At 40.9% G+C, this 24,998-nt stretch overlaps 1 protein-coding gene across 1 annotated transcript in view; it reads right to left on the bottom strand.

The window, feature by feature from the left end:
* The window catches only part of CD28 (CD28 molecule), a 35,309-nt gene extending 23,718 nt beyond the window's left edge, over nucleotides 1-11,591 (bottom strand). The window contains exon 1 of the mRNA XM_004262826.3: nucleotides 11,388-11,591. Coding sequence (XP_004262874.1) covers nucleotides 11,388-11,577 — 190 coding nt within the window. The 5' untranslated portion in view covers nucleotides 11,578-11,591. The remainder of the gene's footprint in view (nucleotides 1-11,387) is intronic.
* Between the last annotated feature and the right edge of the window lie 13,407 nt (nucleotides 11,592-24,998).

Genomic DNA, 24,998 nt, shown 5'->3' with positions numbered 1-24,998 from the left:
ACTGTGCTTTCTGGGAGGACTTGAATGCTCAACCATCTGTGGCTCTGGTAACTCTAGCTTGTGGCTTGGATTCATAGAGATGTGAGAAAGAGGAACACAAGACACTCAGACTACAGCACCTTTCACCATCCTTCTCAGTGAAAACAGAGAGAAAAACAACGCTATCAAACTTTGAATGGCTCCAGACTCTCTGAAATCCATGTCAAAATGGGGGAAAAAAATGTAATTCAGAATATGTTTTCAAAATAACTTTGTGGTCATTTCATCTAGTTTTCTGTTGACTGTCATCTTGAAACTCTCCTTATTTTCACAAGGAATAGAGATGTAAGGAAAGCCTCTCCAAAAAAAACAAAAAGTCTTTGAAAACCATGGTCCACATACATATACATGGTCTCATTCAGGATCTTAGCAGGAAACAGACGGCACTCAAAACTGGGCGATAGGAGGTGGGTTTATTTATAAAAAGACTCTTGGCAGTGGTTTGGAACCACAGGGGATAGTACTAGAACCTGTAGCTCATAGCAGCAGAGTTATAACCACGCTCAGATCTAAAGGGGCAAGGGGAGGAAGAGGTTCCAGAATCAGAAGGAAAAGAGAGTTGTGTAGAGGAGGCCACCACGACAGAAGCAATGACTTCTATAGGGAAAAACAGTCAGGCCAAGCAACCAGCCCTGCCCAAGACTGCATATGCACAACTAGCAAGTTCTATCAAGCACATTAACTCTTACCCAGAGCAAGTGTGACTTTCAAACAAAATCTAAAGAGACCTTAGTTCAAACAAGTACATACGACTACAGATGATAATAGAAATAGAAGTTGCTATTGGCCAGCACCAGTCTAAGCACCACCTTCAGCCTCGATCTGTGTTTCCAGACAGGCAGACACTGTAATGTAGAGGACCATCACCCTTGGCCTTTAAAAAAATTGTTGTGCTCCAGGCAACTGTCAGAAAGTAACTCAGAGGCCAGATAGTAGCAAAAGATCCCATCCAAGCACCTAGACCTAAGGCACTAATTATTGAGAGAGAAAAATTATCAATACAATCAATGAATTCTTTCTGAAAAGAACTTTCAGTGTGTCAGAAAACTGTTCTGGTATTCTGACTTCTGCCTTGACAAAGTCAAGCATTCACTCAGCAAATAAATAATGGGGTCTATAGTACTAGGTTCTTGGGAGATGGGAAGCTGTAAAAGAAGCGGCAGCCTCTTCCTTCTGGGAGAAATCCTAAAGCAGGTTCACAATTAGCTACACTCCAAAACCAGGTTTGGTGTGTGAGCCCTGTAGAGGGTCACTGACAGTCACACGGAAGATCCCTTGTTTCCAGACAAGATGAGTCTGCTTCTGTACAGACTGGGCTTTAACTGGGCCATGAACTTTGGAGTACATTTAGACAGGCTAAGGTAAAGGAAATGCCCTTTAGGGTAAGGGTTTATTGGGAACAAGCTGAGCATTCCATTTACATAGGGGGGAAGTAAGTGAAGATGGCTGATACCAATCATGGAGAACCTTTATAATGCCAAGAAAAAGGCACATGGGTTTTACTAGAAAGGCAATGGGAGACATTGAAAACACCTGAGCTGAGACTGGGATGGTAAGCACTGCTTTGGCGAGATTAGCACAGAGGGGCACGTGCATTTGCTTGGAGCCAGAGGGGCACGTGCATTTGCTCGGAGCCAGAGGGGCACGTGCATTTGCTTGGAGCGAGGGCAGGGCTGAGGCAGAGACTAGTCAGGAGGCTGAGCCAATAGCATCAGTGTGAGCTCCTAGGGCCTGAGCTGTGGAGGTAGCAGCTGGGATAGAAAGGATGGACAAGGTGTTGGTGCTGGGTTATGCTTGGTGATGGTGAACAGGAATCAAAATGACGTGGAGTACATGGACTGGGTAAGGGGCTATTAACAAAATTAGCTACGTGAAGAAAGGAAATCTGTTTGGAAAAACAGCTGTTGGGTTTTAGATATGTTGGGTCTGAGGGGTAGGTAAGGCATCCTGGAGGAAAGGTCCAGGAGTTTGATGAGTCGGACTAGAGCTCAAGAAAGTCAGAGATAGACATGTACATTGGGATGTCATCTGTATTAGGGTGACAGTTATTATTAAACCTGCTAAAAAACCACTACCTGTACTACAACCCATCCCTACCACTCAGAGACGCTACCCAGCAATGCAGGGTATGAGCACTCTAGGACCAAAACTTCCTAAACACAAAGCAACATAAACTTGGGTGTGATGTGACCCAGGCCCTACCATTCAAGGGTCTGTGTTGTCCTCTCAGCCCCTAATGCTGGAAGAACCATCTGAGAGGACAACATGACAGAGCACCTTAATTTATATGAAAGAGCTGCCTGTACCAAAAGCTACCAGACCATTCCAAAATTCAAATTTTATTACCTTAAAAGGTTACCTGTAGTTCAGATAGCAGGTAATCAGGGCTTTATAGCTTTCTACACAAATATTATGACAGTAATCCAGTTAACAGATACCCACAGGTATCTAGAGACCTCACGTATTAATATATTATATCCTAAATACATATTTTAATCTGGTAACCAAATTTGGGAACCATATTTTCCTCCTGAGCCACCATCATTCTAAACCCTCATTCAAAACAACTCTGTAAAGAAGACGACAGTACATTTTTCCTGTCTGTTTCATTCTCCCTAAATCTTATACCTTTGCAAAGTCTGCTTAGGGCCACCTTAGCACATTCAGATTCTTCTACATTAAGAGTCATGGCCTGGAAGTTTGAAAATAATTACTGTGTTAAACTTTAACATTATGTTGGAAGATAGGGGAGAACAAAGGCAATATTGTCCCCCAAAACTCTGCAGTCATTTCTAAGCACATTAGCATCTAAGATGCTGGTTCACAATCTCTCCAAACAATTTCCAAGATGGCTGGTTGCAGTTCTTGTATTTTCTCTATCATGTCGTAAGAGCATCCACAAAGGGGTGGGGTTGCCTTGCTAGAGCTGATAAAAGCTAGAGCTTTTATCCCACTTAAGAAGCATTTTTGAGCCAGAAATAGACCTGAGATGCCTTCTCATCCAACCCCCTCATATACCAGATGAGGAAATGAAGGCCTAGAAAAGTTGTCAGAGTGTAACAAACTAAAACTCTTCATTACATCCCCCTACCTTGATAAATCAGGGGTTTTAGATTTTGAGTTTGGAAAACGAATAATAGACGTGGCCTCCCTAAGGTCAAGGGCAAGCCACCATGTCCTTTCTCTGAAAAGCACAGAGAGTTGCTAAGATTAACATCCCTGACTGGAAACTGGAACCCTGCCTGTGATGCTGGGCAGGCTTGGTCTGAACCTTGTGACCCTGTTATCACAGCCGTGAGCTGAGGCCAAGCCCAGCCACAGTGTGCAGTTTTGAAGACTCAAGCAAATTTACAGTACAAACAGGTTAACTCTTCAAAGTCGAGGTATATTCTATCCCAGTGGCCCTTGTTGAGACAGGTTTAACACTATGACCTGTCTTGAGAGAATCAAACATATATAAATATATATTTGCCAGTATGGAACCACTCATCTACCCTGGCTTCATCCTAACACATCTCTACCCCTATAAAATCTCTACCCTTCCTCCCGTTCTTCTTAGACATTTGTCCTCCTCTCGCTAATACTCCCATTCTCCAAATCTCCATCCCCATCTCCTCAAGAAAACTGCCTCCATTCTCTTGTTTTTCTCTCCCTCTTCCTCTTGTCTTTCCTAATAGCCCTCTCTCTCTTCCACCCATGCAACACACACACACACACACACACACACACACACACACACACACACACACTCAAAACCAACACTTGGCTCCTTCCACCTGTCGAATATAATTAAGTCACTCAGTTGCAAACATTTATTACACACCTACTATGTACAAAATACCGTGGTAAACATTATAAGTGTTATAAGTTCCTGACTGTCTTCACTTTATCTGGCAATTTCCTCTCCTTTTCACTCTCTCAATTTTGTCCCCCTCCACCTTTTCTTAAACCTTCGAAGTGTTATCTTCCTTCCCCATCACTTGCCTAAACTCAGAAGCCCCAAATGGCTTCCTTTTGGCCAAAACCAATGGCCTTTCCAAGTCATTACGCACTTCTCCTTCCCTTATGCAGTCAATGCCATTAACCACTGTCTCTCTGGAAACTCTTTCCTCTTTTGGCTCTAGTGACATTCCACGAGCCTCATTCCCCTCTTCCCTCCCCAAACACATTCTCTGTCTCCTTCACTAGTTCATCCTCCTCTTCAGCTGACTCCAAACCAGGCCTATTTTCCAGACTCCGTTCAACACTCTGCTTTTCTACAGTTATACCCTCTCCTTTCTATTAGCTACCTGTTTCCATTTCCACAGCTTCAATTTTATTCCAAAGTTGAGGATGCTTAAATATTTTATTCTTACCCAGTTCCCATGTCTTCAGCTTTGTACCAGACATCTTTCTGATACCTCAAGTCCTTACTTCAGACCCGGTGTGTCTAAAGTTAAACACTAGTTTCCTCCAGAACTCAGTTACACAACATCTTGATTTCAGGCGGAGACACCACCATTCCTCTTAAGCCAAAAATCTTGGCATCATTCTTTATCCCTCCCTCTCTTTCACAAACTAGGCACTAAGTCCTGAAATTTCTACTTTCAAAACATCTCTCAGAATAGTCACTCCTTCCTGACAAAGTGACAGAGTGTTCTAACATGATCTCCTGGTCACTAGTCTCCATACACTCTAGACCATCCTGCTTCCACAAACTTTCAGCTGTTTCCCAATATCTTGAAAATGAAGTGTGAATTTCTATTATCAGTATTCAATCCTTTGTTGGACCTGACTCTACCCTGCCTCTCCAAGCCTCTATACATTCAGACTGGTCAACTGTTCCAAGAACATGCAATGATATTCCTGGTTTAATTTCTTCATTTGTATTTCTTCTCCTTCCTGTGGCAACACGGCATTGGTAAGAACATGAACCCTGGAACAAGTGTGTATGGATTGGCTCGATTACTGTGTGACCACAGGCAAGTCGTTCCATCTGTTTCATGCCTCGGTTTTCCCATCTTACAGACAAGATAATCATAGTAACTACCTCAAAGGATTTAAGGAAAGAATAAATGATTTAATACAGGGAAAACCACATAGAACAGTGTCTGGCACATTATAAGTGCAAAATAAATATTAGCTGACAATTATTATTAATAACATCATGCATTCACATCCTATCTAGCTTTAAAGTCCAGCTTAATTCCCAGCTTTCCGTAAAAGCTTACTGTTTATTTTATGCTGCCCCATTTTAGTACTAATTCATTCATTTCCTTCAACAAATATTTGTCCAACACCTACAATGATTCCTGCACTGTACATAGTACTGAGGTTATAAGGATGGATATGACATGATCCTGTCTGCAAGAAGCTCACAGTCTAGGGGGAAAAAACAGATGTATCAACACACAATAATAATTTTAAGAACCCTGATGAGGAAGGAAGTCCCTCACTTGGCCATGTAGGGTCTCAGAGAAGACTTCTTCAGATGAGAGGACTAGGGGACATAACAGATTACAAGAATAATATATGCAAAGCCATTAAGGCATCGAATAGCATGATGAGGTAGGAAACTGCCAAGTTTTATTTATGTTTCCAGCTGTTATATCCTGTCACATACAGTCTTCTCAACTAGATCTGAAGTCTGTAAAAGCAGAGAACTTGATTAATTACACAAGCAGTCTTGTGTGTTAATGAAGTCTTTATAGTTCTTTTCCTCTTTTTATATTCCTTCAGATCCCAATAGAGACTAAAATATAACAGAGGTTTAATAAATATTTGTTAGATTGTGTTACACTCCCACTGGGGCTCCTCTTATAAGACCGTAGTAAAGGCTGAATACCCAGGGAAAGCTTCCTCAGGGAGCTGGATCTTGCACTAAAGATATAAAGTGAAAGTCAAGTAGGATTTGGATGTGTGGAAAGGGAGAGGGAATTCCAAAAGGGAAACAGTATCAGAAAGGTCATAAAGTGCAGGTGTGTGAGACATTGAAGAAACCCTCAGTATTTAGGTTAAGGATCTTGTATTGGGGTATAAAAGGAGATAGATTGGATAAGTAAAATGGGTCCAGCCTAAAAGCATCCCAAGATGTCAGGAAACATTGCAATGTCATCTTTCTATTAGCATCTTCGAGGAACCATCAACACAACTTCCTTTTCTATAAATCAAGAGATGTCTAAGTTCCCTCCCATCTCTAAAAACTGTCTGTGGTTGAATTTAACAGTTCTGTGGATGCTTTGGCTTATCATTGTTTTCCATGAAATAAATTAGCATGGATAGGAAATCATTCACAGTGGTCCTAAACTGAAAGAGAAAAAAAAATTCTGGAAAGGTTTCATAGTTCTCATTTTTAACTTCATTGTAGCTCAAATTGGGTTTTTGTACCAGTCACAGAACCTAAAAGAGCACGTAGAAGATGTTAATAAATACCTATGGAATGAGCACATGAAAGAAGATCTGTCTTCCCAAAGCATAAGAAGGAGCAGGAACTTTAGAGAACAGTAACTTACTAACACCCTGCTTTAGTCCCCACAGGAGCCTCATGGTGGGAGGAAACATTCTCCTCCTCCTCCTATGTGCCCATTCTCATCCACCTCCTATGGGATAGAGTCTGTGAATTGGAAATGGAACCCTCCTGGACTCAACATTGCTGAAGCTGGTCTTAAATTATGTACCCTTATTATTAGTACTGTTGAATTTCAACACAAGTCGTCAGGTCACATGGAAGCTGCAAATACAGCCACAGTGATGTGCTGACATTTTATCACATGTCAAGTATCCCTAAGAAATGAAAAGCACAGCCCTTTATCTTCTCAAGTTTAAAAAAATGAAACACCCACCTAAGTCCTTAACACGGGAATCCATGTCATTGTTAAAAATGTAAGACATGTCACTAATTTAGATTCTTGTGTGTGAGAGAGTGGGTAATGACTAGGAGTTACTGTTATAATCAACACATTAAGTGGTGGATTGTGAGCCGGAGAGGTGACTCAGATACTGCAGAAAGGGGCTCACAATTAGATTAGAGGTCAGAGTGAACGGTGAGTGGGTGACTCTTATGACACCATCAGGAACCATTAACCTGGTTACCTTGGCAACCAGAGTCCCCAAGATAATAAAGATGATGACAAATGAAAAAGATGATGGTAATGGTGATGCAGAGATAAAGCTGCAGCTCAGAGTTAAGTCAGAAATTCACCACCACCATGCATTCGTCTTCCAAGAATGAAAATATAAACTCACATAACCTGAATGGTCACACACATTTCATAGATGCCTATGAAATCAGCATTGAAATCCTAAGGCCCAAGAAGTCTAAACTCTCTTTTTCACATCCTCTAATAAGGGGCTGAGTAGCCCTCGAACCCATCCAGGACACCTCTCTTCTAGTGTTGAGAGTCATTAAAATGAGAGTAATAAGCAAGAAATTAGACACCTACTTTAGGTGTAGGTGCTTGGGTTACATTCCCTCCAGCTTCTGGGACCAATTCTCATGCAACCATTCTCAGACCGAAAGTTCTGGGTACATTTTTGGATGACAACATCATGTCATTGACCAAAAAGGGTCAAAGAAATGAACATAAAAGAGACATAGATTCCTCAACAAGTCTTAGAAAACCAGAGACCCCTTCAGTCTGTCACAAAGCCACCCAGATATCATTTTTTTCCCTGAAGTTCAGCTAAACTATCTACTGGGAAGAAAAGTCCCAGCCTCTGTGAAGTTTTATAAATAAGAAATGTCTTGAAGAAAAAGGCAAACAAAACTTTAACCAAGATGAAAAGGAAAAAGGATAAATAACTGTGCTCTGAAGGAGGGCCTGCCCTCTAATTTTCAGACAAGAAAGTCTGCAATGAACCGTGTATCCTTATCAATGCCTATATGCATTAATAAAGAGCTATTGTTTTAGAGATGATAAACCACAAACGGAATTTTCTTCTGCCATGTTGGTGGCATAATTTTCATTTTGTAAATGTCAACACACTCCATGCAGGCAGTACTTGGAGGAAGATAGCCACCCATGATAAAAGGTGAATGGTAGTCACATGGCATTTTGATACTCATGAAAACAGAGTAAGGATATTAAAAAGGAGGAAGGTTTATGTTTAAAGGAAAGGCAGCGAGATCCTCCCCCACCCCCCATAGTAAAGGGTTGAATGTGAGAGATTCAGAGTAACGATCACAGATTCATTTCTTTTTCTGATCTATCTGTGAAAATGACTCATTCTATTTCCTGGTACTGATATATTGGTATTAATTTTACATTCCTTGCTGTAAAAGTTCTTTCTGGATGGTTGCCTTTTTAAAAAAAAAAAAAGTATCTTAGGGTGTGAAAGCAGAATAAAACCAATTCTTAAGCAATGGCTACACTCTTGAAATGTCCATCAAATTTACTGGAACTGACAAAACACCCAGTCAATTTTTTAACAGTCAGAAGAACTGGCTACTGTGCATGGGGTGTCATGTAGACACAGCAAGCTGCTGGTTACATTGCATTTTCTATGTCCATCTTTTTACCTTCCCTTCCCAAGCCCCGCCTTGGAGCAACACTTTCCTGAGAGAAGTAAATGATTCTTTTTGTGTACAACTACCTCAGAGGGGTCATTTGCTGAACTAAAAATAAGGTCTTTAATTACCTTGCTTTGCTGATGTTTTTTTATTAAATGCCAATCATTTTCCTGCCGTCTGTGCCTCTCTCAGAAAAAGAAGTGCTGGGGGAAATGCAGAAGCACTGCAGAAACCAGTTGTGTTCGAATTGGCCGTTTTTGACAGTTTCTTTGCTAAGGTTTGGGAAGAAATGAAAAGAAATGCTCTCGTGGAAAAAAAAAATGTGTTGTCCTGATTTTTGCCTTTATCATGGATGATTAGCTTGCTGAAAAATAACCAATATTGGCTGAAAAACCTATGAACAATGCTATATATTATTGGCACGCTTCTATCATCAACCACGAATTGATTCCCTTTCAAGGGCTGCAGTTCTATGCTGGATTCATATTCCAAAATCCAACAAAATCCTCTATTGTGGATCTCAATTGCACAATTATCTGGTAGAAAACATGTCATGTTAGTAAAGAAACTGTAAGTTAAGGTTTTCTCATGCTTCCTAAGTCATATTTCTTTAATTTAGCCATAAAGATCTTTCTATAGTGTTATTAATCATGAAGCATTGGGTTAGGTTTAAAATACTTCATAGAATAAGTATTTTAAGCTATGCTGTGAGGCAATGAGTTAGACTTATTAAATTAGTCGGGGGAAAAACTGTTCTTCATACACACACACACACACACACACACACACACACACACACAAACACATACACACACATATCTCAACACAGACATAGAAGTAGTCTCTCACAATCCTAGGGAGGACAAGTACACTGTGACCAGCAAATGTCCTTAACTGTAACTTCTTCGTGGAGGGTGAAGACAGAAACAAAAAGCACATGGACGATTTTGCACCACTGATTAGAATGGATCATTAGACATTTTTGTATGTTGTAATTATTTTTTCTCATAAGTTTTCTTACTGGAAGCGACATTTTGAAAGGGCCTTCTCTACCCCTTTCCTACTTCATTAGATGGCCACTCAGCATCAAATCTTAAAAGTTTTTATGGGGGTGAGTTGGCATTTGAAAAGTAGAAGCACCTCAAAGTCAAAAACAGTTTCCATGTGTGTGATCTCTTCACTGCTTTTCTAGCTATCCCCCTTTTAATATATCTTCTAAAGGAAGAATATAAAGCTTTGAGTCTTACAAAAAATATCTTCAAAGGAGAGCGAATGAAATGATGATGGATGGCTTTCCACAGAGGAAAGTATTTTGTGTACAATTATCAATTTTAAAGTTTTCTGTCAGAGTGAGGCTTCTCTCTCATTTCTGCCCATTCTTTACTGCCTAATAAATTAAGAAATTTTAAATACTCTTTAAAAATAAATTTTAGAGATCCCTTAAAAACAAAGTTTTTTTAAATCGATGTTGAAGATTCTTTTAAAATATACTTGGTAACTCTCAATACTGGGTTCCAGATACTGGAGCGTAACCTGTCTCATCACCTGTTCATGTCTTTTATTATATCAACACCTTTTATAAATACACACAATTTGTAAACGTGCTTACTGGCACCTCAGACAACAAAATGGATGGGTATATATGTAGCTAGCGTACTTGTGCAGGTTGGGTCATTATATTCTTTGGAGATCATGTACATGATAGTTAAGAACAACAAAAAATCATGCAGTCCCCACATTACCAAAATAAGTGAGAAAGAAAATGGAAGATACTGGCCTTTCAATGTATCTTCAAGGGGAAAATAACTATCCTTATTTCAATATGCTGATTAACCCCTATCAGTCCAATTTTTGAGCCAAGTGGGACCCTTTTCTAACTCTGAGAACGAGTTGAACAAACATCTGACTCCAGCCCACATACGCAACAAACTCTTTCTGTTTGGAACTGTCATTTTCCAAAGATGATTTAACCTTGGACATATCTGGAGCTAAGAAATTATAAAGCACATCATGTTAGGCGGAGAAGCACAGGCTCTAGAGTCAGACTAAAGTAGTTCAGACCCTGGTTCCAATAACTCCTATATGTATATCCTTAGCCAAATTAACATTTCTACTCCCATCTCCTCATCTGAAATGCAGTTAACTGTGATAGTGTCAAGTTTTTTAGTCTCTCCCCATCACCACTGGAAACGTAAAAGAATTTCAACTAAGAAAACAGATTTCAGCCAGCTGTTAAAAAAAAAAAAACTAATTTATTAGCATCTGTATTGTACCAGCTTCTGTGACAACTCCAGAATTCATTCTGGCACTCATTCAGTTCAGGTAGACATGGTAATTACAAGCAACCTTTATCTTGCTAGCCAAGCACTGACTGTGCTAAACATTTCACATGGATTGTTTCCTTTTATCCTCACAATGACCTTGAGATGAGGTTATTATCATCTCCATTTTACAGGCAAGGAAACTGAGGCTTAGAGAGTTTAAATACTAGCCTAAGCTTAGCTAGCAAGACATGGATCTGTACTGTGAATCCAGGCAATCCAAGTCCAGAGCTTTCAGAACCAACCTGCTTACAGCAATTTTCTTACATTTCAAAATATATATGTATAGACAAAAGCTAACAATTCTTGGGACACTTTCAACTGATAGCTAAATAAATCTGATTTAATTCCAAAGGCAGTTCATTAAAATATTTTGCTGGCCATAGTCTGAGAATCAGTGAGTTTCTAAATAACAGGTTGCCATTCATAGCAAAAACTACACTTCAAATGCCCAAATTCATGAGTTCTTTGAAATTTGAAAATGAACCGAAGACCTCAAATAAAAACGTTGGGGGAGAAAAGAAATCAAAATTGTTTACCTGCTACTTGAATTGAGGGGAAGAAGTTGAGAGCCAGGAGCAGGCTGAGGATCATCGTGCTAACGGTGGGCCAGGGCTTCCGCCCCTCCTCCCTGAGAAGCCCAAGTGTGAGGTGAGCTGGAGACGCACCTGAGCAACCTGACTCGTCATCCGCAGCCACCACCACTGACTTACTTCTCTCAGGGCACATGATTAAGGGACTCAAACCACTTACTTCCCTCGGGGCACATGATCAAGGGACTCAAACCTCAAACTTTTGTGACTGCAACATTTCACACAGGATATCACATTGTTTTGATGACTTTTGACTTTTCCTCTTCTTTTAAAGGCAAGTGTTTTCTTGTCACTGAAAGACAATGTCAGTCACTCTATAATGGACTCATGGAAATCATTCTCTGTGGACGGGTGTCAGAGCTGTGAAAAATGGGTGCTTGAAATCCAGCAGGAATGTAAGGGTAGAAAAACAAGGTGTTCTAAAAGGGGAGAGAGTTTCACAGGATGGAGATAGACTGTGTCCAAAAGGCACCAATAAGAATTATATTGAGGATTTGAGAAATATTTGTTATCAGTGTTGAAAGCAGTTATGAATATTAGAAATTGAACGTCTCTGTTGGATGTAAGCGGCCCCATGGAGCATTTAGCACACACACTGCTTAGTTTATGCCAAGCCTTTCCCGTCTCACTTCTAGGAACTTTGAGAAACACATTTGCAAGCACCCCACCTACTGACTATCTGGAGGAGGTCCCCTAAGCAAAGGGAGAGTCAAAAGTATCAGGCCTCCCTGGTGGCGCAGTGGTTGAGAGTCCGCCTGCCGATGCAGGGGACACGGGTTCGTGCCCCGGTCCGGGAGGATCCCACATGCCGCAGAGCAGCTGGGCCCGTGAGCCATGGCCGCTGAGCCTGCGCGTCCAGAGCCTGTGCTCCGCAACGGGAGAGGCCACAACAGTGAGAGGCCCGCGTACCGAAAAAAAAAAAAAAAAAAGTATCACATTTCCTTAGGAGGACAGTAAGGTAACCAAAAGCCCATTGGTACCTCATGGTCTCCATGTCCCTCAAGGAATCATTCAGGCTAAGTGACAGGCATGAAAGGAGGCTCCGTAGCAGCCTCCCCAAGGCTGGTGCCCTTGCCCTCTGGCCAAGACTTCCGCATTTAGGGTCATCCCCCTGGCGTGGCCAGCTCCACTTTCCTCTTCTGGCACCTGGGTCAGGATCCTGTACTCGATGGCTTTCTCAAAAACTTTCCAGTAACATTTTTCTGCTTTCCTGAAAACCCTAAGCTTTATATGACTACCCTAGTTTGGGGTTTGTGTATGTGGTTTTTTAAAAAAAACACAATTTGTATTGATTTTTATTCTGACTATAAAAGTAGGACATATTACATATAGAAAATTTAGAAAAAAGATACATTTTACTTTTTTAAATGTCAAAAATAATCAGTGAAACAAAACTCACCTCACCTTCCATGTGTTTTCCTATTAAGATTTTTACGTATTTAATATGAGGTTTTACTTATCATTTTCAACAGATCTATACTATTATCTGTTTTATCTTGAATATTTTTCCATGACCTGTAAGTATTCTTTATAAACATCATTTGACATTGATGCATAATATTTCATCATATAATCACCTCATAAGTTATCTAACAATCCCCTGGTATTGTCACCAAATTTTTGCTATTTTCAAATGCCACATTGACCATCTCTCATGATTTAGCTGAAGTGAAAGAAGGCTTCGTGCCCCTCCCTCTTTGTCTGATAAATGACAGATCAAAAGTATTTCCCTCCTAATAGACCCTCTTTGTCCATATTTCAATGTTCTCACAAACACAGTCTTTGTGACCCCCACCCATACCAGTATATCTTTCTGCCCTTTGGAGCAATTTGTCCTTGGTTATGGCTCACTTACACTTCTGAACTAAAGGTAAATGATAAAGTTATGTCTCCAGTCTGAGAGAAGATTCACTTCTAGAATTTGACCCAGTATTCCTAGCTCTGACTCTCTAAGATATAGGGGAAGTTATATCTTACCCAGGGCCTGATGTCTTTCTAAGGACAATTTATAGAAAGAAGTATGCCCTTCTCTAAAAGGTTACCCTTATTCAGGAGTCCCCAGACCACCCAGATCTAGAACAAGAGGCTCTGAAATTCATCACAGAGATGAAGAATATGTACAGTAGAAACAAAGACTCCCCCAGATTTCCTCTGATTGATAACAAAAAGTTAAGGAGCAAATTAATAGCTGCTGTGAAGCATATAAAAGAAATATGCTTCAAGCATGTAGCATGTAGTTAATAATACGTATATGGTAATGCTTAATTGAATCAACATTAGCTGGAAAGAAGGAGTGCAATTATCTGGTCCACCTCCTCTATTTTGCAAAGGAGGATGCTGAAGACCAGAGAGGTTAGTTGATTTACACAAACCCACAAACAATAATTAAGTATACTTGATTTTATTAATTGACTAACCGTATTTGGTTTTCACTCCTTAGAATAAAAAGAAACACAAACTTTGGCATTTGCCTTCCTTTTTTTTTTTTTTTTTTTGCAGTACGCGGGCCTTTCACTGTTGTGGCCTCTCCCATTGTGGAGCGCAGGCTCAGCGGCCATGGCTCATGGGCCTAGCTGCTCCGCGGCATGTGGGATCTTCCCGGACCGGGGCACAAACCCGTGTCCCCTGCATTGGCAGGCAGACTCTCAACCACTGCGCCACCAGGGAAGCCCACCTTCCTTTTTTTAACACACTAAAGAAACAAATCATTTCATTAGAGTCCTTTCACATTTGCTCTTGAAATTCAATGGCATTCACTTATACTAAGAAGTAGAAATGATAGAGATGAAATAAAGGACCTTAAATCCATCAATGCATGGAGTACTGAGACCCTCCTACATTTCCCATAATAATAACAGTTATGAACCAAACACTTTACATGCCTGATCTCATTGAATACACACACAACCTGTGAGAAACATGCTATTATTATCCCCATTTTACAGATAAGAAGACTGATCCCGAGAGAAGGTTAAGAAGTCTCAGGAAGCAGTGGAGCCAGGATTAGAATGTACACCTTTCTAACTTGAACTACCAAGCCATAATCACAGCACTTGACTGCCTCTCTACTCTCAACCCTCTCCAGGATTGTAAATTCCTTCAGGACAAAAGAATAGGGAATGTACATTACCTTTCTGGTACAAGTCATTTAACACTATGTCTTATTAGAGCCTGAGTGACCAGAGGGTGGAGAGGAAATGGGGTAGTGGCCCAAGAGGGCACTGGGCAGACTTAATCAAACTGTGTTTCATAAAAACCCACCTGTATTTTTCTGGAGAAATTCCAGATTCCTTAAATCCACACGTGCTCTTGAAATTCAAGGACAGATGCTCTGTGATGAAACAAATGACCTTAATAAATCAACATGTATACTGAAGTCCCACCTATAATACATGGCTCGTCAAAGAAAAATGTAATACACATGACCAAATTCTATAGGCTGTTTGAAACATAATAGAAATTAAGCCTAGGGGTAAGAGCCTTAAAAAAGAGAAAGAAAAAGAAAAAGACTCTTTTTTGTGACATATTAAGAAATATGTATTTTGGTCTTCATCCTTGGCTCCTAGCAAAAGCTCCTAAAACCTGTGAAATTCCCTAATCAATAAAGATGCTAGGATTATCTTTTGTTTTAATAGTTGGGTTTTGACCCCAGTTCCTGACACAGAGCTCCTAAATCCCTTGGAATTTCCTGTGTGACAGGAATATTTTTTTTTTTGTCCTAACGAAGGGACTCTTGGTGGGCTCCTGGAGAGCTTTAGGATGGGAGCTGGCCACAAAAAGATCAAGCCATGATTAGAAGCTTGGAACTTTTAGCTTCACCCCCTATTCTCTGGGGAGGAGAGAAGGGAGGGAGATTGAGTTAAAAATTAATCATGCCTAAGTGACGAAAACTTCATAAAAATCCCTGAACTACAGGCTTTAGGGAGTTTCTGGGTTGGTGAACACATCACAAGCTGGGAGGGTAGTGCACCCCAATTTCACAGGGACAGAAGCTACTGCACTTGGAATCTAGAACTCACCCTACATACCTCTTCATCCGGCTGTTCATTTATCATTTCCTTTATTGCGTAATAAACTGGTAAGTCTAAGTGTTTTCCTGAATTCTGTGAGCCACTCTAGCAAATTAGTGAACCTGAGGAGGGGGTTGTGGGAACCCAACTTGTAGCCAGTTGGTCAGAAATACAAGTGATAACCTGGGACGTGCAGTTGGCTTCTGAAATGGGGCCGGTCTTATGGGACTGAGCCCTTAACCTGTGGGATCTGACACTAACTCCAGGTAAATAGTGTCAGAACTGAATTGAATTGTAGGACAGCCAGCTGATGTGGGGTGAAAAATCACACATTTGGGAATTCCAGTGGCTAAAAGCACAGGACATGAAGTCCCATGGGCTTAGGAGTCAAATCCCAGTTGGGTCACCTTGTAGCCATATGATCTTAGAAAGTCATAATATCAACTCCTCGTGTGTAAAATGGGGATCAAAATGCCTCACTCAATAAGTTGCTCACATGTCACACAATGTGTGAATCTCCCCAATAAGATTTAATTAATCTCCACGTCATTCTTACTATAAGGGGCTGAATAAATGTTTGTTGGATCAACCAAAATAGACCATTGAATATGTGTTCCATCTATTTCTGTGGATTGATTTTACTTCATAGCAAGAGTGCCATCAGAATCATTTTAGAAATTAGCCCTGTATTCCTCCTTGCCGGACAATCCTTTAGTAATTACACAAACCAGTATAAGCTACAAAGTATCACTGAAGAGTCTTCAAGAATCAGAGTGGCCAAGCTAGTCAGTGGGAAAGCCCTGGCAATCTCTAACTCATATAGAGCAAGCCTACCAGGATAATATCTTCTTTGATCTAAATTCCAGCTAGAAGCTTGCCTTTCATTTTAGTTTCTAAGTTTTCCCAAACCTCTGTCTCACAGAGGTTCAAATGCTCACATGGCGATTGTGGGAAAATAATGAGGCCTTAGATTCTCCCTTTGAGCTTTGATTCTACCCCAGGTGTTTGTATGAAAATCTTATTCGAAAAATAGACAAAAATGAAGTCTAAAAAGTCATGCATATGATCACAAGCCAGCAGGACCAAAGCCTGAAAAAAATTAGGCTACCACTAAAAAAAGCAAAAAACAAGAAATAACGGCTGTACTGATTGACTAATCCCACCAAGTAAAGAAATATTACAGAAAGATATATTTGCAGGAACAATCTGGGAGGCTTTACCAAGGATTACATGAAAAAGCATGGTGAAAAGTAGCTTAAAACAATTACCTAAAAATCTTTTGACCACTAACAGAGGCAGCCCTGTCTCTCCATATGGTAAAAGCAGTTGCTAACATTTCCTGGGGGGCTGCCAGCTAGCAGGTATGTGCTAAGCATCAGGCATGCATTATCTCCTTCAATCTCCACAACAACCGTAAGAGGTTGCTACTATTAATATCTCCATTTCATAGGTAAGGAAACAGAAGCTTAGAGAGGTTGAGTAATCTACCCACAATCACGCAGTAAGTAGCAAAGCAAGGATTTAAACTAGAGTCGAACGTCATGGGAGAAGTAGACACCATCCCAATCAAATCAACCAACAGCTCGAATCTGTGACTGATAGCGCGGTGGGTAGGAGCATTGTTTCTAAAGAGGCATGTATCCTCTTGAGAGACACATCTATGATTCAGCACCAACTTCATAAAAATTCAGCAAGAATTCCATAGGACTTGCAAAGTCTTCCTCAGTCAAGAGTACGGGATTCTCATACTCTCCTGCTGACCCTATATTCATGGAGACCCAGTCAAGAGGAAAAAACACATTTTGTGTATGCCTGACATCATCCTAGAGGAATGAATCCTGACGAGACCAGGAATTTGTGTGCTGTCAGCAAGGATACAGCACGAGCCCGGACAATGCTGATCTGAGCTTTAGGACGGTTCTATGACAACAAGTTCATCCACTTGGTAATCTGAAAATAAGCAGAAGGGGAGTGGTAAATACAGAAAACCTCGATCACTGTCGTTAAAGATTGAGAGAGACTATTGCCAATCAGACTTGGGCAAAACCGTTAGGACAGTGTGACAAGGGACAGTCTTAGGACCCAAAGATGTTGTCATCAAAGAAGTCTACTGTGCTGCTCTCCAGTCCTATTATTCTGGAAATCTAATGGTCTCATGGAGCCACGTTCCTTCAGTCTCAGAGAAGACCACCCCCTGCCTTACTGTCGGCATTAAACAAAGGTACCAAGGGCCCTGAGCTGGCTGAGTTTTTAAAGCCGCTGGGACATTTTGGATATTTTCTAGAAAGAGGAATGTTAATTAAACATGACTGAGGTTGGGAGGGCAAGGTAAGGAATGTATTTCACTCCACAGCTTGTCTTGAACCTGATTTGACCCTCCTCTATAACCCGGCTTTGCAATCGGTGGAATGGTAAGGAGGCAACCTCTGACCTCTTCAGGAAGTACAATCTTGTCCAGGTCTTGGGAAAACCATCATGCCTGGCTTTCCTCCTTTTGGAAAAAATGTAAGGGGCTTTGTCCCCTCACATGTTTTTTAGCACGGAACCTACAGGAAATAGGACTGTTAACTTCAACATTGCTTTCAATGGTCTCTCGTGTTACTGGGCGCCCATGGGAACCTTCCCACCCTCCCCCTTCTTGTATTTTCCTCCCCCCTACCCTTTCCAACCATTCCCACACTCATTGAATAAGGAAGGTCAATCTGAATACATCTGTCCTCATCTCTGGAATGCCACAGAGGAGTAACAGCTGTTGACCTCTGTTCAGAACACATGATCCTGTTTGTCCCAAAAGTAGCTTGGGTGAACTCCAGATAATATATACAATCTCCACTTCCTATGGAGAATGTAGGGCCAGGAGAGTATATTCCCCACACTTGCTTTATTATAAAGACAACCTGCTTTCAAGTACTGGATCCTATGCCTACTAAGAGTAATATTAATAATTATAAATAGAATTGTACCTAAAATTTTTTAAGCATTTGCTATATGCCAGATATAGTACAAAGTTAGAAGCATCCCAAATTTTTAAGCCTTAATTTTTCCTTTAAGTTTTGGAAAAAAGCAGTACTCTTCTTTCTTTATGTACTTCCATATCTTAATACACGCACACACACACACACACACACACACTGAAAACATATGCTAACCTCCTGTGTGTACAGGCAATAAGACTGAAGATTTTGTGTTTTCTTCTAGAAATATTGGAGGGGAAAAAAGGAAGTTGAGGAGAAAAAAAAAAAAAAAACCTTTGGACTTTCCTGGTGGTGCAGTGGTTAATATCCACCTGCCAATGCAGGGGACACGGGTTCAAGCCCTGGTCCGGGAAGATCCCACGTGCCGTGGAGCAACTAAGCCCACAGCACAACTACTGAGCCCACAGGCCACAACCACTGAGCCCACGTGCCACAACTACTGAAGCCCGTGCACCTAGAACCTGTGCTCCTCAACAAGAGAAGCCACCGCAATGAGAAGCCCGCAGATCGCAATGAAGAGTAGCCCCTGCTCACTGCAACTAGAGAAAAGCCCGTGCGCAGCAATGAAGCCCCAACGCAGCCATAAATAAATAAATAAATAAATTTATTTTTTTAAAAAAGCTGTAACTGGGATGTTACAAAAGCCCAGTAGTAAGAGTAAGGTGCAAGAATACAGAGGCTATGGCCCAAGGCAAGTTCTGGACAAATCTAGGATTTGTCTAAAAATCCATCCAGAGATATCCATTAACACCACGGTACATATGAAGTCTTTTATACATGATCTTAAGGAAAATTCCAGACTGAACTTGTTCTCACAGCATTTAGCTTCTGTTGTATTATAGGCTGCTTAGAATTGGGGTGACTAAAACCTCATCATTCTCTTCATTGAGGGGCTAGAATCAACATTGGAAACATGGGGAAATCTCATCCACGTCAGGAATCTAACGTACTCTGCTTTTTCATGCTGTTGCTCATTGTATGAAATGTGCCTAGCTTTGCTATACCAAATTGTTACAAAGGACTTTTCTAGAAAAATTGGAATTGTTTAGAGGGCTTCAAAGCAGAACAAACAAGAGTAGGAAAATCTAGAATGACCTTGAAAATGCACTCATTCTTCCAAGAAACTTGGATTCAGGGCCAACAATAGGGAAGGCTTTGTTCTACACCCTGGGGAGCCAGGGGAGATGAAAGTGGTACCCATGTTCCCAGGGAACTCAAGTCTGGAAAAATACTGAGGAAGAAGCCCCTAACTTACCAGGAGAGGCTTTCAGGGAAGAGATGCTATGACATGGAGGATAAGCAAAATTGGACAGAGCAGCGAAGGGGAAGAATGGGACTTCCCTTCCAGGCAAAGTATACACTATTTGCAAAAGCCTATGGTGCATGGCTTGCTGGGGGAACCAAGGAGCTCAGTGTGGCCACAGCAAGAAGAACACTGAGGAAGGGCAAGGGAGGTGACAGGCAGTCGGGGCTGGTCAGGCCATGGTGAGAAGTTTGCTCTTTGTACTGAGTACAATGAGGAGACATCACAATATGGGTCAGTGTGCAGGTCAGGGATGCTGTTACCAGTTTAGGAGGCATCAGAATATTGGATCCAGGCTCTCAAATAGGTTTCATCTCTTACATTAACTCCAACTGATCGTTCTCAACTGCCTGAATCACAGCTGAACGGGATTTCTGAGACCTCATACCAGATTGATGGGAGCATGGGAAGGACATGAGGGAGGATAGAAAAGGCTCTCTGGCTCCCTGACCAGAATTATAATAAAACTATGACCGCAGATCAGATTGCAGGCTGCTCTTCCCCACCTGTCGCCTAAATTTTGGCATTTTTCCATTTTGAGGATTTGAGGTGGCTAATAAATTATGCCCTTCTACTTGCTAATTCAGTTCCTTTTCTTTTTTTGAATTTTATTTTTTTATACAGCAGGTTCTTATTAGCTATTTTATACATATTAGTGTATATATGTCAATCCCAATCTCCCAATTCATCCCACCACCACCATGCCCCGCCCCGTCCCGCCAGTTTCCCCCTTTGGTGTCCATACGTTGGTTCTCTACATGTGTGTCTCTATTTCTGCCCTGCAAACCGGTTCATCTGTACCATTTTTCTAGATTCCACATATATGCGTTAATATACGATATTTGTTTTTCTCTTTCTGACTTACTTCACTCTGTATGACAGTCTCTAGATTCATCCACGTCTCTACAAATGACCCAGATAATTCAGTTCTAAATCAAATAAGAGGGGCTAGGGAAGACAAAGGAGTCACAGTGGTGGAGATGTAAATATCACTGATAAAGTACCACTGGAGGATGTGGCTAAGTGTGCAGCCACAACGAGCATCCCAGACTCACACAGACTTACCCACCAGTCATAGGCATTGCTAGAAAACCACAGGCCCTGCCTGCAGGGGCGGAGTCTTTACCATTCAGCTACTGCGATGCCCAGAGCAGAACACAGGCTCCCTGCAGGAAGGCAGGTCCCAAAAGTGGGGACAGGAGGCAGCAGGAGCCAGGGGGAGAGGACAGGTCAGGGGAAGGTTTGTTTGGGGTGGAGAGACAGAGGGAAGCATGTTTTCATGCTCAGATGTGGAAGACATTGCAGAGAGAAAGACTGAAGAAATAGGAGAGAGAGGATAATCTGTGGGGGAAAAATGGAGATGATAGGAAATAGGCCTAGGACATAAGCTAACACCTTAGCATTAATGAAAAAGGAGGAAACTACTTTGAGACCATCACGTTTGTCTAGCAAAATGGAAGTTACAGGAGTTAGAGATTAACTAACGTGGACCGTGCACGTTTCAACACACGCACATTATCTCATAAAATCCCTGTGTAGGAGTCATTATTGTAGGTCCATTTTATGGATGAGAAGACCTGGTAAGTAAGAGAAAAAGACTGAAACACTCTTCTTCCAGCTATGAGACTGTGATCTTGGGAAAGGTGACGAACTCCTTGAGTATGACTCCTTGCTCTTTGCCATTAAACCACCACTTCAGGAGGAGCTTCCTCTAGACAGGGTGAATCAACAGGCGAGGCATCTTCAGAAATGATCCTTCAGTTCGTGTGGTGGAGGCTGGAGGGTCGGAGTGAGTGAATAGCCCCTTAAGCTTTCAATTCAATTTCCAAAATCTCTGAAGAACTGAACAAACATCTCTTCTTCCCTCTCCTCCTCTCCCTCCTTTCAAAATGCAGAAGTAGAAGCATGTAATTTCAGTAGCAGCATTTTAATTTCAGCATTTTCATTTCTTTGGATGCCACCTCAGACTTTTGGGAAATGGGCTGACTTCTCAGGGCTTTGCTGCTGATACTCTGTCTCTGCTGAGAAATTAGACTTCCCAGAAACAGCCTCCATCAAGTGGGAGAGCACTTGTCTGCTGATTTGTGCTGGGCTTGCCTGGGTCATCGCTTAGTACCTGAGGCTTCAGCCCAAGGGAATGGGGAAGGCTCAGGCTGGCTGGCTGGACTGTCACCAGGTCCTGCAGGTCAGAGTCTCATGAAAATGACATCTGTTTTCCCAGATCTTTAGTTAGGAAAGGTTTGTAGAAATGTACACTTCCTAGCCAAGACGGTAGGCATGTTCTATCAGATCTATCTCTAGTCTCCCTGGACCTATCACTCTCTTTTTGTTTCTCGGAAATTCAGTCTCTGAGGTAGTCTACAAGCTGCATAAATATATGTATGTGTTTCTGCACAGATATGGGGTTGGCAAGTACCTATTACCTCTTTCCCTTTTCTACTCGGTCCACAAGCAAAAATGGCCTCATATGAAAGTGGATGTGCAGCTTTTTTGTCCCCAACATTCCTATTACATAGTCCAACTGACAAGACTGTATATAATAAGTCTGGAAATTCTTTTTTTTTTTGAGTTTTAATATATATATTTTTTTAACATCTTTATTGGAGGATAATTGCTTTACAACGGTGTTAGTTTCTGCTGTATAACAAAGTGAATCAGCTATACGTATACATACATCCACATATCTCCTCCCTCTTGCATCTCCCTCCCACCCTCCCTACCCCACCCCTCTAGGTGGACTCAAAGCCCGAGCTGATATCCCTGTGCTACGCGGTTGCTTCCCACTAGCTATCTATTTTACATTTGGTAGTGTATATATGTCCATGCCACACTCTCACTTCATCCCAGCTTACCCTTCCCTCTGCCCATGTCCTCAAGTCCAGTCTCTATGTCTGCGTCTTTATTCCTGTCCTGCCCCGAGGTTCTTCATGACCTTTTTTTTTAGATTCCATATATATGTGTTAGTATACGGTATTTGTTTTTCTCTTTCTGACTTACTTCACTCGACTCAGTATGAGTCTCTAACTCCATTCACCTCACTACTAATAACTCAATTTCGTTTCTTTTTATGGCTGAGTAATATTCTATTGTATACATGTGCCACATCTTCTTTATCCATTCATCTGTTGATGGACACTTAGGTTGGTTCCATGTCCTGGCTATTGTAAATAGAGCTGCAATGAACATTGTGGTACATGACTCTTTTTGAATTATGGTTTGCTCAGGGTATATGCCTAGTAGTGGGACTGCTGGGTCGTATGGTAGTTCTATTTTTAGTTTTTTAAGGACCCTCCATACTATTCTCCATAGTGGCTGTGTCAATTTACATTCCCACCAACAGTGCAAGAGGGTTACCTTTTCTCCACACTCTCTCCAGCATTTATTGTTTGTAGATTTTTTTGATGATGGCCATTCTGACCAGTGTGAGGTGATACCTCATTGTAGTTTTGATTTGCATTTCTCTAAAGATTAGTGATGTTGAGCATCCTTTCATGTGTTTGTTGGCAATCTGTATATCTTCTTTGGAGAAATGTCTATTTAGGTCTTCTGCCCATTTTTGGATTAGGTGATTTGTTTTTCTGATATTGAGCTGTATGAGCTGCTTGTATATTTTGGAGATTAATCCTTTGTCAGTTGTTTCATTTGCAAATATTTTCTCCCATTCTGAGGGTTGTCTTTTGGTCTTGTTTATGGTTTCCTTTGCTGTGCAAAAGCTTTGAAGTTTCATTAGGTCCCATTTGTTTATTTTTGTTTTTATTTCCATTTCTCTAGGAGGTGGGTCAAAAAGGATCTTGCTGTGATTTATGTCATAGAGTGTTCTGCCTATGTTTCCCTCTAAGAATTTTATAGTATTTGGCCTTACGTTTAGGTCTTTAATCCATTTTGAGTTTATTTTTGTGTATGCTGTTAGGGAGTGCTCTAATTTCATTCTTTTACATGCAACTGTCCAGTTTTCCCAGCACTGCTTACTGAAGAGGCTGTGTTTTCTCCATTGTATATTCTTGCCTCCTTTATCAAAAATAAGATGACCATATGTGCGTAGGTTTATCTCTGGGCTTTCTATCCTGTTCCATTGATCTATATTTCTGTTTTTGTGCCAGTACCATACTCTCTTGATTACTGTAGCTTTGTAGTATAGTCTGAAGTCCAGGCGCCTGATTCCTCCAGCTCTGTTTTGCTTTCTCAAGATTGCTTTGGTTATTCGGGGTCTTTTTTGTTTCCATACAAATTGTGAAATTTTTTGTTCTACTTCTGTGAAAAATGCCAGTGGTAGTTTGATAGGGATTGCACTGAATCTGTAGATTGATTTGGGTAGTGTAGTCATTTTCACAATGTTGATTCTTCCAACCCAAGAACATCATATATCTCTCCATCTGTTTGTATCATCTTTAATTTCTTATAGTTCTATGTATCTTATAGTTTTCTGCATACAGGTATTTTGTCTCCTTAGGTAGGTTTATTCCTAGGTATTTTATTCTTTTTGTTGCAATGGTAAATGAGAGTGTTTCCATAATTTCTCTTTCAGATTTTTCATCATTAGTGTATAGGAATGCAAGAGATTTCTGTGCATTAATTTGTGTCCTTCTACTTTACCAAATTCTTTGATTAGCTCTAGTAATTTTCTGGTAGCATCTTTAGGATTCTCCATGTATAGTATCATGTCATCTGCAAACAGTGACAGCTTTACTTCTTCTTTTCCAATTTGGATTCCTTTTATTTCCTTTTCTTCTCTGATTGCTGTGGCTAAAACTTCCAAAACTATGTTGAATAAGAGTGGTGAGAGTGGGCAACTTTGTCTTGGTCCTGATCTTAGTGGAAATGCTTTTTTTCACCATTGAGGATGATGTTGGCTGTGGGTTTGTCATATATGGCCTTTATTATGCTCAGGTAAGTTCCCTCTATGCCTACTTTCTGAAGAGTTTTTATCATAAGTGGGTGTTGAATTTTGTGGAAAGCTTTCTCTGCATCTATTGAGATGACCATATGGTTTTTCTCCTTCAATTTGTTAATATGGTTTATCACATTGATTGATTTCCATATATTGAAGAATCCTTGCATTCCTGGGATAAATCCCAACCAATCATGGTGTATGATCCTTTTAATGTGCTGTTGGATTCTGTTTGCTAGTATTTTTGCATCTATGTTAATCAGTGATATTGGCCCGTAGTTTTCTTTTTTTGTGGCATCTTTGTCTGGTTTTGGTATCAGGGTGATGGTGGCCTCATAAAATGAGTTTGGGAGTGTTCCTCCCTCTGTTATACTTTGGAAG

Source organism: Orcinus orca, chromosome 7 (assembly GCF_937001465.1).
Source record: "Orcinus orca chromosome 7, mOrcOrc1.1, whole genome shotgun sequence".
NCBI classification, from domain to species: Eukaryota; Metazoa; Chordata; class Mammalia; order Artiodactyla; family Delphinidae; genus Orcinus; species Orcinus orca.
Note: the sequence above shows the minus strand (reverse complement) of the source record. Positions and strands in the feature narration are given on the sequence as shown.